The following is a 15,122-nucleotide window of genomic DNA, read 5'->3' on the forward strand; positions in this document are numbered from 1 at the left end:
TTGGTAATTACCTTGGTTTAACCTTTATTTGCATATACGGTTTTCGGCTATTTTTGGGTTTTTATATAAGAACATTTTTGTATATTCACATTCTATTGTCCTTAGAGATTGCAAATATACTGAGGGAGGAAAGAAATTGTGTTTCTTTAAGTATTTTTTCAACCAAACAAACTTACGCGACCGGGGAGCGAATAGGGGTGCTGGGCGGGGTCAAAACAATATGCTGATTAAGGATACTCAGTGGCGGACTAAGGGGGGGGGCGGTCCGCCCCGGTCCCCGTCTTTTAGGGGGCCTCCAAATCTTAATGAGTAATTTTTTATTCAACTGGCAAACAAGGCCAATATGTGTTCAGTAGTTATAAAGCAGTTTGTAGGTGGACTGTGCAAACCATACGTATACGCCAACTAAAAACAGTATAAATGGAAGCAGATATTTAATTAATTATTATTGAATAATTATTATTTTTTATATATTTTGAGACTGAATTTATTTATTTTAGATTTTTAGGTTATTTTTCAATGGTTTCATTATTTATTTTTACTGAATAAACATTTTAAATTACAACCAATGCACAGCATAACTTGTATTCTAGCTTCATTACTGATGATGAGCAGTGAAGTCTTTAGGGGGCCACGGGTCTGAGACAGCGAAGGGGCCCCTGGGATCTTGGAGGACTTACAAAATCGCGATATTTTGTCGCGGTGTTTCCCTGGAAGCATTTTTAAGAAAAAAATATTTAACATATTTGGACGAAAAAAACTACCCGTCGAAAAAAATTGTACAGCCTAAAAGTCAAATTTAGTGATTATCACAGCCCCTGTGACATAAAGAAAAGACATGTGGCTATCTATTTCAAAAATTAAATTGTTCAAATGTCATATAATAATGGCGGTAGCTGTCATGGAATTGAGCGATTAAAAAATTATCATAAATATTTTTTTTTCAAATGGAAACCCACTTTTTTTATTTCACTAGTGGAAAGGTTTTCCAATTCGTTACGTTTTAACTAGACATATTCCTATACCTAAAATAAATCGTTTTTAAGTTATTTAAGATTTAGTTTGAAAAAGTATATTTTTCTTGATTTTATCTAGCTTTCTTTGACATTAAGTGTCAAACAGTCAGACAATTTATTTCTATCTGTCAGAAAATGAATTATTTGAATTTCCTTTAACTATATTCTGCTGCTTAAAAGTTTAAAAAGTGTATTTATATAAATATATCTCGTATTTTCGTTCTAATAGTTGATATTTTAATAATATACCGTACGATCGAAAAAAAAAAAACAGCGCAAAGTTAGCTTGGAAATGATGATCGATAATATATACTGTCATAGGCTACTGGTTAGAATCAAGAAAAATATACACTTTAAAGCTAAATCTTAAATAACTTAAAAACGATTTATTTTAGGTACAGGAACATGTAATAGTCAAAAAGTAACAAATTTTAAACCCTGTACTTAAACAGCCGTCAAACGGTAGCCTACTAAAATGCCGTTAATAGATATTGTGACCTCGTTCATGTCGGCGGAAAGTAATGCCTAACCTTAAGCATTTTGCAAGAGCACCTGTGAGTCAGTGGCTGAGGCTATCGCTTCGTAAGCGAATGGTCCGTGGTTCAAATCTCACGCCGACCAAGACTTTTTTATATTTTTTTGCTTATAGCGTGATCTTATTGCATCGGTTTCACTCTTTTTGGTTGGATTGGTTTAGTTATTTGGCGGGTTGGTTAGCGTGGTTATTTGGAGGGTGTTAATTCATTGGTTAGTTGGTTATTTGGTGGGGTTGGTTGATTTTTACTAATTTATATTTGTTTTTTATATTTTTTATCAGCGTCGAGGTTAGTTGCGTTGGTTACGTTGGTTATTTGGAGGGGTGGATAGTGTTGGTTAGTCCTTATAAAATTTCTATATTTCATAAAGCCGTCAAGTCCGTCACATCAACGACGTCATACCTATTAACGGCATTTCAGTAAGCTACCGTTTAACGGCAGTTTAAGTACAGCCAATTTTAAAAACGAAAGTAACGAAAGCCTTTTCACGAGTGAAATAAAAAAAGTGGATTTCCATTTGAAAAAAAAATGATTTATGATAATTTTTTAATCGCTCAATTCCATGACAGCTACGGCCAATATTATATGACATTCGAACAATTTAATTTTTGAAATAGGTAGCCACATGTCTTCTCTTTATGGTCCAGTGGCTGTGGCAATCACTAATTTGACGTTTAGGCTATATACATATTTTTGACAGGCAGTTTTTTTCCTCCAAAAATTATAAATATTTTTTCTCAAAAGCGGTTAACGTTAGGTATAGAGTGTTTAATATCAAAATTCATAAAATTTTACAGAAAATTTAAGTATGTAATAAAAAATGGGGTCACCCATTTAAAATAAGAAAGTTGCTGTCAACTTCCGGTACTTCGGAAAGTGCCGCCATATTGAAAATATTTTTAATCGATAGAACGATTGTGAAACAATGATATGCACAAAATCTCGTATCTAGATATTGTAGTTCTCTAGAAACTTCTAACGCAGGCTCAGCCTGGGACACCCAGTATAAATACTTGAATTTTGTCAACCATTATACATACGTCATTCAATTTTTACAAAATATGTATTAGAAGTATATCATTATCTAAACAGACAGGGGGCCACATTTAGCTTCGCCGCCCCGGGCCCCCGACAGGCTTAGTCCGCCACTGAGGATGCTCATAACACATCCATTTTACAATCCTTTAATTAAGCTTTTAATTGTAAAATTTCTTTAAAAAGCTATGAACAACTGTTTTATTCAGAAATCATTGGCAGGTTACATTGAAGAAGCTGATAGTAATGAAGGTTGAATTTTGGCAAACTTTGTGGATTGGATTGGATTTTCTACCAAATCAGCTAGTAAATTGTCCGGAATTTCATGAATCCTTTTCTTAAGGAAAAATGACGTAATAGGTTTTAAAATATTTTTATCTAATTTTTTACTTGGTTTAACAAATTGGCTAAATAGAGAATTACTTAGTTATATCTCTAAGGTCAATAGAATGTGAGTATATAATTTTTTTTCCTTATAATACAAAAACAGCCGAAAACCGTATATGCAACGGTAACCTTTAATTGGAATGCTTTCTATTCAGTTGGATTCTTCCTAGAGTCATCTTTCTTGAGTTATAACTCATCATACAGTCTCAGAGCTTTGACAAAAGTCAGTATCTGAGACAGTTTTATAGAGGTTAGCTCACTATCTCCGATATCACTCATACCAAAGTTTATGGCTCGAATGGTTGTCGTCTCGGTGCACTCAGTGATAAGGTGTTCTGGTGTTTCCCCATTTTCGTCACAAAATCTGCATTCGCCGTTGTTTCTTAGCTTCAATCTACTAGAGGTTTTTATTGGGGAGACAGTGTCCTGTTAAAATTCCCATCACAATCGAAAATTGGTCTTACTTATAAGACCAAGAAAAATCGTTGATTTTTCTTGGTCGTAAACCTTGAGAAATTTCTTTGAGTGTCTTAGATCGTTAAAAAAATATAAACACTCGCTATGTCATTACTGCCTCAGAATCCGTGAACATAAATTAGAGATTAAAAATAGACATTAACTTAAAGCGTTGTATTTTTTTCGAACCACAACAACCCTGACACACAAAACTACTCCCACCAATCATCCTTCTTTCGAAAAAACCCTAAAGCACTTTAGAGCGTGTACACATCTAAACCACCCCCGTCTTCTTCCCTACTTTTACCCCCCTCTACCCCCTTCCTGTTCATCCCCGTCTCGTAATCCATTAATAAAACACTTTCTTGCCAAAATTCGTCTTCTGCAGGGGCTGCTGCTCTTAGAGACGCCCGTTTGGCTGGAGCCGAACCACGGCCGCCTTTCTTTGTCTCTCATCTCCATTAAAAATCACCCCCGTTAGAGAGGGAACGAGGGAAGAAATGAGTGGGAGTGTGAGAGAGAGAGAGAAACGACCGGGTTCTGGCCAGGGTTGGATTCACATTAATTGTGTGACTATTTAATATGCGATGTGTTGCTAGATCGGAACTTTGTCGGAGATTATTAATACATTTTTTTTGTTTGTGTGTATCGGACATATCTAATTTTCTACCTGTTTGGCGTATGTACAGGGTGGCTCGAATTCGACGCTCATCATTGGAATAACTGGAGGCAAAGTTGCGCAATTTGATGCTCAATAAAATGCTGTATTGCATTTTGAAAAATTCCGAATATATTCGAAAAAAAAACGGAATTTTCAATTTTGTTTTCTATTGTTTCCTGGCTTAATTTTTATAAATACGGACCTGATTTTTTTTTCAATTTAATTAAATCACAATCAACAATTGAATACGTCAATGAATCCTAATTTATGTCATATACTAACATACCAAATCTCGTTTTTTTATTTGTAAAAATTAAAAATGTTATAGGGAGCCACTTTTGAGACGGACCCGGTAGATTAACCCATTACGTAAGTTGTGTAATATAAGAATAGCTATTTTTTATACAAGACGATGAAATGGTATTCTATCGTCTACCGAAAAGATTAATTCACGAGCGATAAAATCGTCGCAATTTTATCGTCGTGTATAAAACAATATTTTTTCTTCCATAGCGAGTTACATTTTAAAAAATATTCAGAAATTATTATTTCAAGAAATTTATTACGAGTAGAAAAAATATTGTGCTGGGTTGGCGTTGGTTTCTATGTAATTTGACAAATAAATAAAGCTGCCTCTTTAGTTGTTTTGAGTCAATATTTTTTAATTCTCTTTCGTGTCGATTGCTGATTGAATTGGAGTCAGAAATGGCTCAAAACGAAATAAGGAAATTACCAACAGATATTCAGGCTGAGGCGGCAAACGCCATATCCAAACTACTTCCATTTAAATCCCAAATAATTTATGAAAAGAAATACAAGAATTTTTAAAAATGGAAGCAATTAAAAAACGTGCGAGAAGAAATACAGTTTTTAACCTATCCTCGCTGTTAAAGTATCATTTAATCTACCCTTGCGGTTAAAGTACTATTTTTGACAGATATAAGGCAATTTTAACAGTTGCTGTGGAAAAAACCATAATTTTATTTTTGCTTATTACTGTACTTTATAGAAAAGAATTATGGAAACATGGAGACATTTTATTAGGCTCTTTCTTTTATCAAATTTTCCAATCGTCTTATTCCTCATCCAAACCGTCTCAAACCGTAATCGAATTTCTATACACACCGCGAGACGAGCTCTATTTGCACTTCACAACCGCCGATTGCTCTCGCTCCTCAATATTTTTTCTCCTTTCTTGATTTATCGCGATCCTCTAGCGCTCGTCTCCTCTTGTTTGCTTTGGCATTACCTCGGCTTCCTTCGCTTATGCCTTCTGAGGCTTGCGGGCGTCTTTTTTCTTTTTATTTCGCTCGAACAAAGACGACACTCGCCGCTCTCGTTCGCAAAGTTTGCCGATAGTCGATCTGTTGAATGATTGATTTATTTCGGTTTGGTATCCTGGGTCTTATTTAGTTTTTCTTTCTTAGTTTTAGTTAAACTGGATTTGTTTTCAGATGATTTTAAGTTTTGTAAAATTAAATTTGTGTATGTGTAAACATTTTTTTTTATCTCCAATAATTTTCTTAATGATGTAGATTCGTTTGTGAGTTTTGACATAGCTTTTGTCCCGATATACAGGGTGGTCCGAACTGTATTCCGGAAACTTCGGCAGCATATTCTGCAGATAAAAATAAGTAAAAAAGTTCGTATAAATGTGTGTCTTAAAATGCTTCGTTTCTTTTTTACAGGGTGTAGAAGTTTCATTTTTATTCCGATTTTTTTTCAAATGGTTTCGGAAGTAACGTCAATATTTGGGTGAAAGGGAGTCTGAGAGTGAAAGGGATTGTGTAAGGAGGTCTGGGAGTTTTTTGACATGAGAAATTTGATTTTGATGTCAATATGACTCCTGTTTGTAGCGGGCGCCACCTACATGTGTTTCAACTGCTTTGAAGAGTAATAACTTTTTGTCCATACATGTATAAAACTACTGTGTGAAACATGTACAGGGTGGGTCAAATTCGACGCTTTTAAATGGAAACACCCTTTTCTATAGGAGATAGACGAAAAACTAATATCGGTGTCTGGAGCTCAATTTTCATCAAAAACATGATGGTGAAAACCGCACATCAATATCTGTTACCGTTTCGGAGATACGGGGTGTTTTTCAAAAAATGTGCAATTTTAACAAATCGCTGTAACTTTTGCTATTGAAAATTTTGTATTTCTATGAAAACATTTCCAAAGCACCTTTTACGTAGAATTTAATGGTTTAAGTATAATTTTTTAAAATTAATAATTTAAGAGTTATCAACAGAAAAATTATTTTTTATTTGAGACACCCTCTATATTTTAATTAACCGAAAAGATTTTAAAATTACCTTTCCAAAAATATAGCACACTTGATATTTTATCATAATCCCCTTCGAAATACAGAATTTTTAAAAGTTCGCCACTTTAAACTAGTAGGCTTTGGACCCAGGTTTGGACCCCTTATTGAAGAGTTAATTTCGAGTTCCCCTTAATGGAACTCGAAAACATATTTTTCCAGCAAGACGACGCACCGCCTCTGAACGCTGAAGTTATCAGCAAATTTTTGCAGTCAAATTTAAGAATAATTGAATAGCTAACCAAGATCCCAGCCGTTGGCCGTCGAGACCGCCTAACTTAGTGCCCATGGATCTAATCCTATGGATATATTTGTGGAAGAATAAAGGTTCCTTATTTTTCCGTAATCTAGACAAGAATTAGAAATACTTAGCAGTTATGAGAGGGTATCTTTCACCCCCACTGAGTTAATGAATTCTGCGAGAAATGTTCAAAAACTGCCTCGTCTGTCCATAACAGAAGACGGTTGATATGTTGAACACCTGTAGCAAAATCTCATGTCTTGGTTTGCTATTTAGTTTTATTGTTATTAGATATAGTTTAAATGTGTTGATGTTGGTTAAATATATTTTAAATTGTTATAAAATTCTGCATCTCTCATAGCAAATATTATTTTCGTTTTAATTGATGCTCACAGCTAGAATTTTTTTGCATTACAGCCTGTGCCGTTCAAAGCCTACTTATTTAAAGCTATGAATTTTTATATACTCTATATCTCGAAGAGGATTCGAACAAAATATCAAGTGTGTTATATTTTTGGAAGGTAATTTTAAATTATTTTCAATAAATTACAAATATACAGGGTGTCCCATATAAAAATCAAATTTTCTGTTGATAATTCTTAAATTATTAATTTTAAAAATTAAACTTAAAACCATTAAATTATAAATGTGTGTCTTAAAATGCTTCGTTTCTTTTTTAAAGGTGTAGAAATTTTTTCATATTCCGATTTTTTTTTCAAATGGTTTAAAAAGTAACGTCAATATTTGGTAAAATGCATATTTTGAGAAACAAGGGGATTGTGTAAGGAGGTCTGGGAGTTTTTTGACATGAGAAATTTGATTTTGATGTCAATATGACACCTGTTTGTAGCGGGCGCCACCTACATGTGTTTCAACTGCTTTGAAGAGTAATAACTTTTTGTCCATACATGTATAAAACTACTGTGTGAAACATGTACATCTCCGTGACTTTTTATGTAAAAAATATCTCTTGCTAAAAATCGCTACGAGCAACCGTTCCTAAGATGTTTAGAATGGAAATAGTCAATACATGTCATTATTGACAAAAAATAAACACGTTGAGTAGATAGTTATTTGACAGAAATAATAAATTAGGGAACATTTTATTTTTTTAAATTAATCATAAATTTGTTTGCAAAAAAATGATGGTAAAACAGTTTCTGTTGAACTTTTGGCACAAAACATTTCAAAATGTTTCCGGAGTACAGTTTGGACCACCCTATATAGAAATATTGTTATAGATATACTAGTACTTACCCGGCTTGAACTGTGGGCGGTACAGAAAGCAGTCCCATCGTTATCACAATCGGTAGTATGAGGTTGAAGGCGGGCCACGGCCCTGGGCCAGCCCTGAGCGTCCAGGACTTGGCCCCGTGGGGCCCCATCTCGCTGATGGGGCTCGGCCAGCCCAGCGATCGTCGTGTCGACGGCGTTTAACCTCCCCTGCAAATAAAAAACTTCCATTTTCAAAAAATTACTGGCACATTTTTTATATTTTTTTATTTTTTTTTATTTTTTTTTAATTTTTACTTTTGAATTTTAGTGAAATATTCTTGTCCTTGTGACTTATAACACACATCTGGATAATAAATTGTATTCATAGAGAAAGCTTAACAATTAACTTGTAAAAAATAAACTTTTTTTAACCACAATGTCTGTTGACAAATAGTGACGTTTGAAAAAAAACTTACTACTACTCTAGTAAGGATCTACATAATTAAAAACCGAGATCTATATTATAAACAATTTTATTCATACTCTAAAATTAGACACAAAACAAAAGTAATTAGCAAAGTTAAAGGCTACTCGATAATGAATTCATTTCATTGAAACAAAAAATAATAAATCAATGCAGACGGCGTGAACGATAAATAACTTCAGATGGCATATAATTTATCGCAGTGTATAAATAAATCAGGGCACAATATAGTCGTTTATTATAATAAATTACGTTTATTTTCTGCACAAACGATCCCCCAGAAATTACATGTGTGTATAGAAAAGCGGGGTGATTTTCGATTTTTCATAATTCAGCAACGAATAATAGGCTGGCTATCCTTGCGGGCGACCTTGGGTAGAACATGTAAATTTTTAACACAAGCTTATTTTAGCTTCGAAAAGAGCCATTGTAATATTATTAGCTTTGCGTATTTTACTCTAAAATATTTAATTTATTGATGGGAATGATTAGATATTTATTATTATCGCTTATATATATATAAATATCATATAAGTTATGTTGACTTTTGGTAAAAAATTCACATATAAATGTCCCTAATATTGAACTTAGCGAGACACTATATTGACTTTCAATTCAAAATAATAAATAAACGTTCATCGTATACACTACGATTATGTAATACTAGCGTGTACCCGCAACGTCGTTTGCGTCGAATTAATCATTTGTAATGGTGATGATAAAGCAAAGCAAGAATTTCCATTAACATACAAACTGGATAAAATTTTCTCACATTTATGTCAGCATGAGAAAAAACAATATGGCGATATTATTATATAACTTGGTAATATTTGAGGGGTAGTTTCATCTCGTTGGAATTTGACTTTCGAAAAATCCGTAAAACTTCCGAAAAAAATAAGCTTTATACGTCAAGCAGTTTAAGCAGAATCGTGGTTAATCAATTACCCAACTTTTTAGAACACCCTGTATAATTTTTTAAAAAAATGCAAAATATGTAAAAAACCAAAATAAATTAGGCGTGTTCAAGCGTTTTCCCGAAACACTAACCGTTTTTTAAATAACAAATATTGTAATATTTGAGGGGCGTTTTCACCCTCTTGGAATTTGAGATTCGAGAAACTCCTCCTCATCGAACCTCTACACCCCACAGGCAATCCGTTTACCAAAAATCAGCTTTAAACGTCAAGCAGTTTAAGCAGAATCGTGATTACTCAATGGTCATATTTTATGAAAAACCCGGTATAAATTTTTAAAAAATCTTAAAATATGTAAAACAACAAAATAAAATATACGTGTTTAAGCGTTTTTTCGGAAACTTGACCGTTTTTTAAATAAAAAATATTGTAATATTTGAGGGCCGGGTGGTTTCACCCCCTTGGAACTGGAATTTCGAAAAATACCTTCTTATCAAACCTCTACACCCTAGAATCAACCTGTATGCCAAAATTGAGCTTCTTACGTTGAGTGGTTTGAGCAGGATCGTGATTAATCAGTGAGTCAGTCACATAGATTTTAGAATTTTTAAAAAAATTAAAATTATTTAAAATCGCATAAAACCTTTAATATTTTTCATCAAAATTTTGCATAATAACCTAATTTAAACATTTAACATCAACAAAAATTAAAAAATTTTAGAAATAAACTTAGAGCTACTAATATTAATCTAAAGCTAATTATATTTTGACTTATTATTTTTATTCATATATTCAGAAATTCAATTTTGTCTAAGTATATTATTAAACTTAACAGGCCATGTTTGACTGGAATCCATCCAGAAAATTAAAACTTAATTACCAGTATGCTGTACAGGCGTTTACGGGTTGACATTTCGAAATGACATACATAAAGATAAACGCGTTTGACCTTTAAACTCACACATATAATCCCTTTGTTTGACTACTGCTCTGCTCTCAGAGATGTAGCATCTCAATTTCAGTTTAATTTCAATGTTTATCGAGACTAAAATACTTGCGTTACCATACGTGATATTATTTAAACGAGATTTAGATCAATAATTTTGACTGTAGTAAATCTAATATACTAAGGACTGGCAAAGGTTAGTTTTGGGTCAAGATTTCCGTATGTAAGAAGAGTACAATGCGTTTATAATGTACTGAACAAAGAGAGGACAGTAAACACGTTGCCAAACGTATAAAATAAACCGAGAAACTGTGCACATTTCTAAGAAACGTGGAAGGAGATATACTTAGTACATCATGCTTTCAGATAGTAACGATTAAATTACGTCCCGTAACTGTTTATTTGTTTATTTATTAACGAGTCGTTGTAATTTTCTCTATAGCTTGTAAATTTTTAAGTGTAAGTTAGAAACACTTGCACTTTTGGTAAAAATCAATGGAATTGAGTTGGTGTTCGGCAGTGGTCGCGCTATTAGAACTCTGGATTCAAAAATTGATATCTCGCAATTCATTAGAAATAATTGATTGTAGTTTTTTCCAAACTACAATCGACTTAATAAGATCCCTATGCGATTTACTTCCACACATGTAAATACGGACCCAAAGGTATGAATTGTCAGCACGGTATATAAAATTCCGTGTCACAGTCTCCTTCTCCGAAACAGCTAGACCAATTTTGATAAAATTTTACACAGGGTGGCCCATCGAAAACGTTCCGCAAGGCATAACGGCCAGGGTAATTTTTTTTCAGAAAATTCAAAAACACGTCAATTTTGTTTGTGAGGGGGACAACTTTTGCCCCAAAAATGATTGCAAAATCTTCAACCCTCTGAGCGAGGGTGTCATCCCCCAATTTTTTTCAAATGGGAAGGGGAAATGGTCAAATGGTACGGCAATGAAAAGGGCTTTCTATTATCTATACTTTTCCGCTGCGTTTTTGAAAATTGGTCGAGTCATTGAGAAAATATGAAGGATTGAAATTTGAAAAGTTTATTTAAACATTTATCAGAGTAAATGATGATAATAAATTCCTTCGACCAATTTGCTGTCTTTTGTTATTATTTCTAGATGTTTTCGCATTTTTTCACTTGCCACAAGGTTGAACGATCAGGTGCGGTAGTTGCTAGATAGCTGTTCTGTGACTTGTGCGTTGAAGTTCTTCTCAATACCGTTAAACTTTTTAACAATTATGGTGAACCCACTTGCAGAAAAAATGGAAATAATTGAACTTTTGGGTCCACCAACGTGGAACAACCATCCCGTTTCAGTAGATCTGAAAGTAGGTTGTGATCTATTTTTATACCCCTAAGTGAGAAAGGTAGTAGTATTTTTTTTAAATTTTTGGACCAATTTTTTTATTTTTAATTTTTTATGATGTGGCATTAAAAAAAACATATAACCCGAAATTTTCACCCTTCTATCATCAACCCCTATTTTTTAATAGCGATATTAGTAATTCAATAATTTTTAACCCTGTGAATAAAAATTATCGTTGTCCCATAAATAGTATATTGTTTTACTAGGAGTAAAGAAAATGTGGTTGTGTACAGGCGAGGCTCAAAAAGTCATTTTTACTCCAAATAGAACATGCTATTTTTTTTTCAAATGCCAAAAATTATTTTTTTAAACAATTTGAAACGTACAAAATAATATAAAAAGATTTAAAAGTAATACCTTGTATGTAATTATATATCGAGAAACTATGGTTACGCTCGTTGAATTTGACACTTTATGTCAGTGTAATAATATATTTTTGTACTTTTTTGCTTAGACGTAAAAGTGCTTTACTTTTATGCCTAGGCGTTAAAATGACGTTTTTGTATTGCCAATCACGTCGTAAAAATTAATACTTTAGTGACGTGTGAAAAAAAAAATATATATATGGCAAAACAACGTTTCCCGGGTCAGCTATTTTCTAATATTTTTTAGTTTGTTATAAGAATAATTGATTGATGTTTGTTGAATATGATGTTTTTATTGTGTTGATGTACAAAAGTAAACTGAGTTTAGTTGACAATTACAAAGGCGTATCCGCTGGCGCTGGTGTCTTTTTGACAGTTGGTTCTAAATATACACAAACAAAATTGATCGGCACACAGCAAATTTTGCAAGTCCCGTAAAACGATATTAATATTAAAACCAATTCAAATTACAACAATTTTTTTGACAAAAAATGATCGATTTCGGAATTCTAATGAATTGATACTTTTGGAATACAATACTATATATTAATTAATACTATATATATTATTAAATTACATGTTCTATAGTTTTAAAGATTTTTTTTGATTTAAAACCATTTTGATCTTATTGTAAAGGTATATTATTAATGAAGTTTTATCGTTAATATAATATTATTTTTTAATTTTTAAAATTTCAAAGTCGCGGTCAGTTTTTTTAAAGTTTATTATTAAGAGAACTAATTTTTTTTGAATAAATTTTAGATAATACAATTCAATTTCATATCAAATATGTTATGTAAAGCTTAGCCTAAATATTGTTCAGTTTCTACAATAAATAAACGTGCATCAGATACAGACGAATTGTGAATTACCTTGAAGACCACGCTAAACTTGAATCAGATTTCAGCAAGTCTGGCTGGTCTTAAGCTTGTTTTTGTTTGACAGGAACAAAGCTAATAGTAGTGTTTTTATTTTCTTTTTGATCATTATTGATGACATTTAAATTTAAATGCTCTTAGCTTCTTGATTTTATAAAGATTGTTTATCAATACAGTTCCAAAAATGAAAACAATTTGAACTAGTTTATTATGTATTAAACTATCTGAAACTGTTTCGTTTTGTAGCTGTATTGATAATCTTCACAAAATCAAGAAACTAGGAGCGTTAAAATCAAAAATGTTTTTAACAACGATCTAAAAGAATATAAAAACATTACTATAACCCTGAGTTGTTTTCCTTTCGTTTTTATCAAACAAAAACACACTTAAACTTGTTTAAATATGATTAAAGTTCAGCACGGCCTTTAAATTAATTCATAATTCGTTTGTATATGATAAACAAATAGATATATATCTACAAACCTATAAACCTAGATAAAGCAGGTTCGTACCTGGAAAACGGGGTCCTGTCTTCGGACGCAGCCTCCGCTGCACCGTCCCTCAACGTTTTTCTTTTTGACAGTCCCAAAACCATCTTGGAAAACCTATAAATAAACAGATAACGCTCCCGACCTTAGCCTAGAGGCGTGGCACGTCTGTTCTGGAACCAGGACCCGACCTACAAGCACCACAACATGGAAAAGTTCAAATTTTTGGCTCGAAGGACCGTCGAATTTTTCGAAAATTCGCGGCGCGCTCGATTTTTTCTTATCTTCGGTGTACCGGAGGTGGTACTGAAGGGCTGTTGGGGACCCGAGCGTCGTCGTTTGTCGGTGTGTGCGTTCGCGGCGCTGCGTGGAGCTGGGTGAACGCGGTCGGGCGGTCGGCCGTTCAAGGAGTGGTCGGTGGACCCCGGGTGCGACGACGAGCCGGTGCGCGGGCACGCAGACCTTCGCGGGGAGCGTGGGGGAGTCGGGGAGTGCTGGTGCCGGGATCGGGGTGCGGTAGTAAGGACGCCGATGTCACGAAGGCAGAATATGTTGTTTCTTGCCTTATCTAATGACTATTTAGAGATAGTTTTTAAGCTCTGGTTTGTTTGGTTTGGTCATATTATTAATTTGACTCCAAAAAAATCCTATATGGGTATTTCGCCACTGCAAGAAAATCTACAAAATAAAATAGTTATTTTTTGTAAACACTGCTGCGTTAATCCTAATTTATTGCTAATGCATCTGTAGATATTAGTAATGTATGGCAACCGCTTCTTTGATTTTAAAGAACATAATATAAATAAATATAACACACGTAAAAATTAAAAAATAATCATACAGAAAATTTGAGGCTTTTTGGTTTTACCTTATTAAGTAATTGTTATCAGGTAATAATTGTTAATTTTGAAGTTTAACTTGATATAATGTTATTTTAACAAAACTTCAACGGTTTTTGTAGACGTATCTGTTTAAAACAAACTAAAGTGTTCTTGAGTAATTTCATTTAAATATTTTAAATTGTTTTTTTCTTTATTCCTTATATTTTCTTGCTTCCGACGACGGAAAGAGATAAACTTTCCGAAATGTTAAGAAATTTTTTGTTCTTTATGCAAATTAAACCTAATTGCTGACAAGTATAAAATAAGTAAGACTATTGATGTTATTTCATAAATTATTTTAAAAAAAATCGAAATAAAAATGACACTTCTACACCCTGTATCTCCGAAACTAATCATTTTAGGACATACACTTATACGAACTTTTTTATTTATTTTTATCCACAGAATATACTGCCAAAGTTTCCGGAATACAGTTTGGACCACCCAGTATATTAATTAATTTTAAATTATTAGTATTTTAATCAATAATATTATTTTTTGCCTTTTGGGAGATGTTTTATTTCCTTTTGAGGGAACTATACTCTAATCTACAAGAATAAGAGGGTTTTACATAAGATTACTTTTTGTAGTAAAAGAACTGCTTTGGGACTGGAGGATCTTTTTGATGGAACATTTTTTACTCCAAACCCCCTACTATTTCCTACTACGCTCTCTCTCAGCTCTCCCGCCATCCAACCCAAACGTTCTCCTCCAACTCCGGACCGGACACAGCCGAGCATCCAGCACTACCAAGCGAGACCCACCTCCGTCCCCGTAGGCCAGACAAAGACGCCACCATCCACCATCGTCGCGCGCATCCCACCACCACCGCCGCTGCTCTTCGTCATCGACATCGTCGTCTTCCGTCGGATTGCCGTGCCCGGGAGATCGCTCGCTCGCCGCTCGATGCTGGAGAG

The 15,122-nt window shown here is 33.6% G+C and overlaps 1 protein-coding gene across 5 annotated transcripts in view; it reads right to left on the bottom strand.

The window, feature by feature from the left end:
* LOC115889918 (gamma-aminobutyric acid receptor subunit beta-like) overlaps positions 1-13,718 on the bottom strand; it is a 98,129-nt gene extending 84,411 nt beyond the window's left edge. For all 5 annotated transcript variants that reach the window (XM_030910013.1, XM_030910009.1, XM_030910011.1 and 2 more), the window contains exons 1-2: positions 13,349-13,718; positions 7,916-8,101 (exon numbers count right to left, since the gene is read on the bottom strand). In XM_030910013.1, the coding sequence (XP_030765873.1) occupies positions 7,916-8,043 (128 nt within the window). In that variant the 5' untranslated portion in view covers positions 8,044-8,101; positions 13,349-13,718. The remainder of the gene's footprint in view (positions 1-7,915; positions 8,102-13,348) is intronic.
* Between the last annotated feature and the right edge of the window lie 1,404 nt (positions 13,719-15,122).

The sequence above is a fragment of the Sitophilus oryzae genome, unplaced genomic scaffold (assembly GCF_002938485.1).
Source record: "Sitophilus oryzae breed Bouriz unplaced genomic scaffold, Soryzae_2.0 scaffold_857_pilon_pilon, whole genome shotgun sequence".
NCBI classification, from domain to species: domain Eukaryota; kingdom Metazoa; phylum Arthropoda; class Insecta; order Coleoptera; family Curculionidae; genus Sitophilus; species Sitophilus oryzae.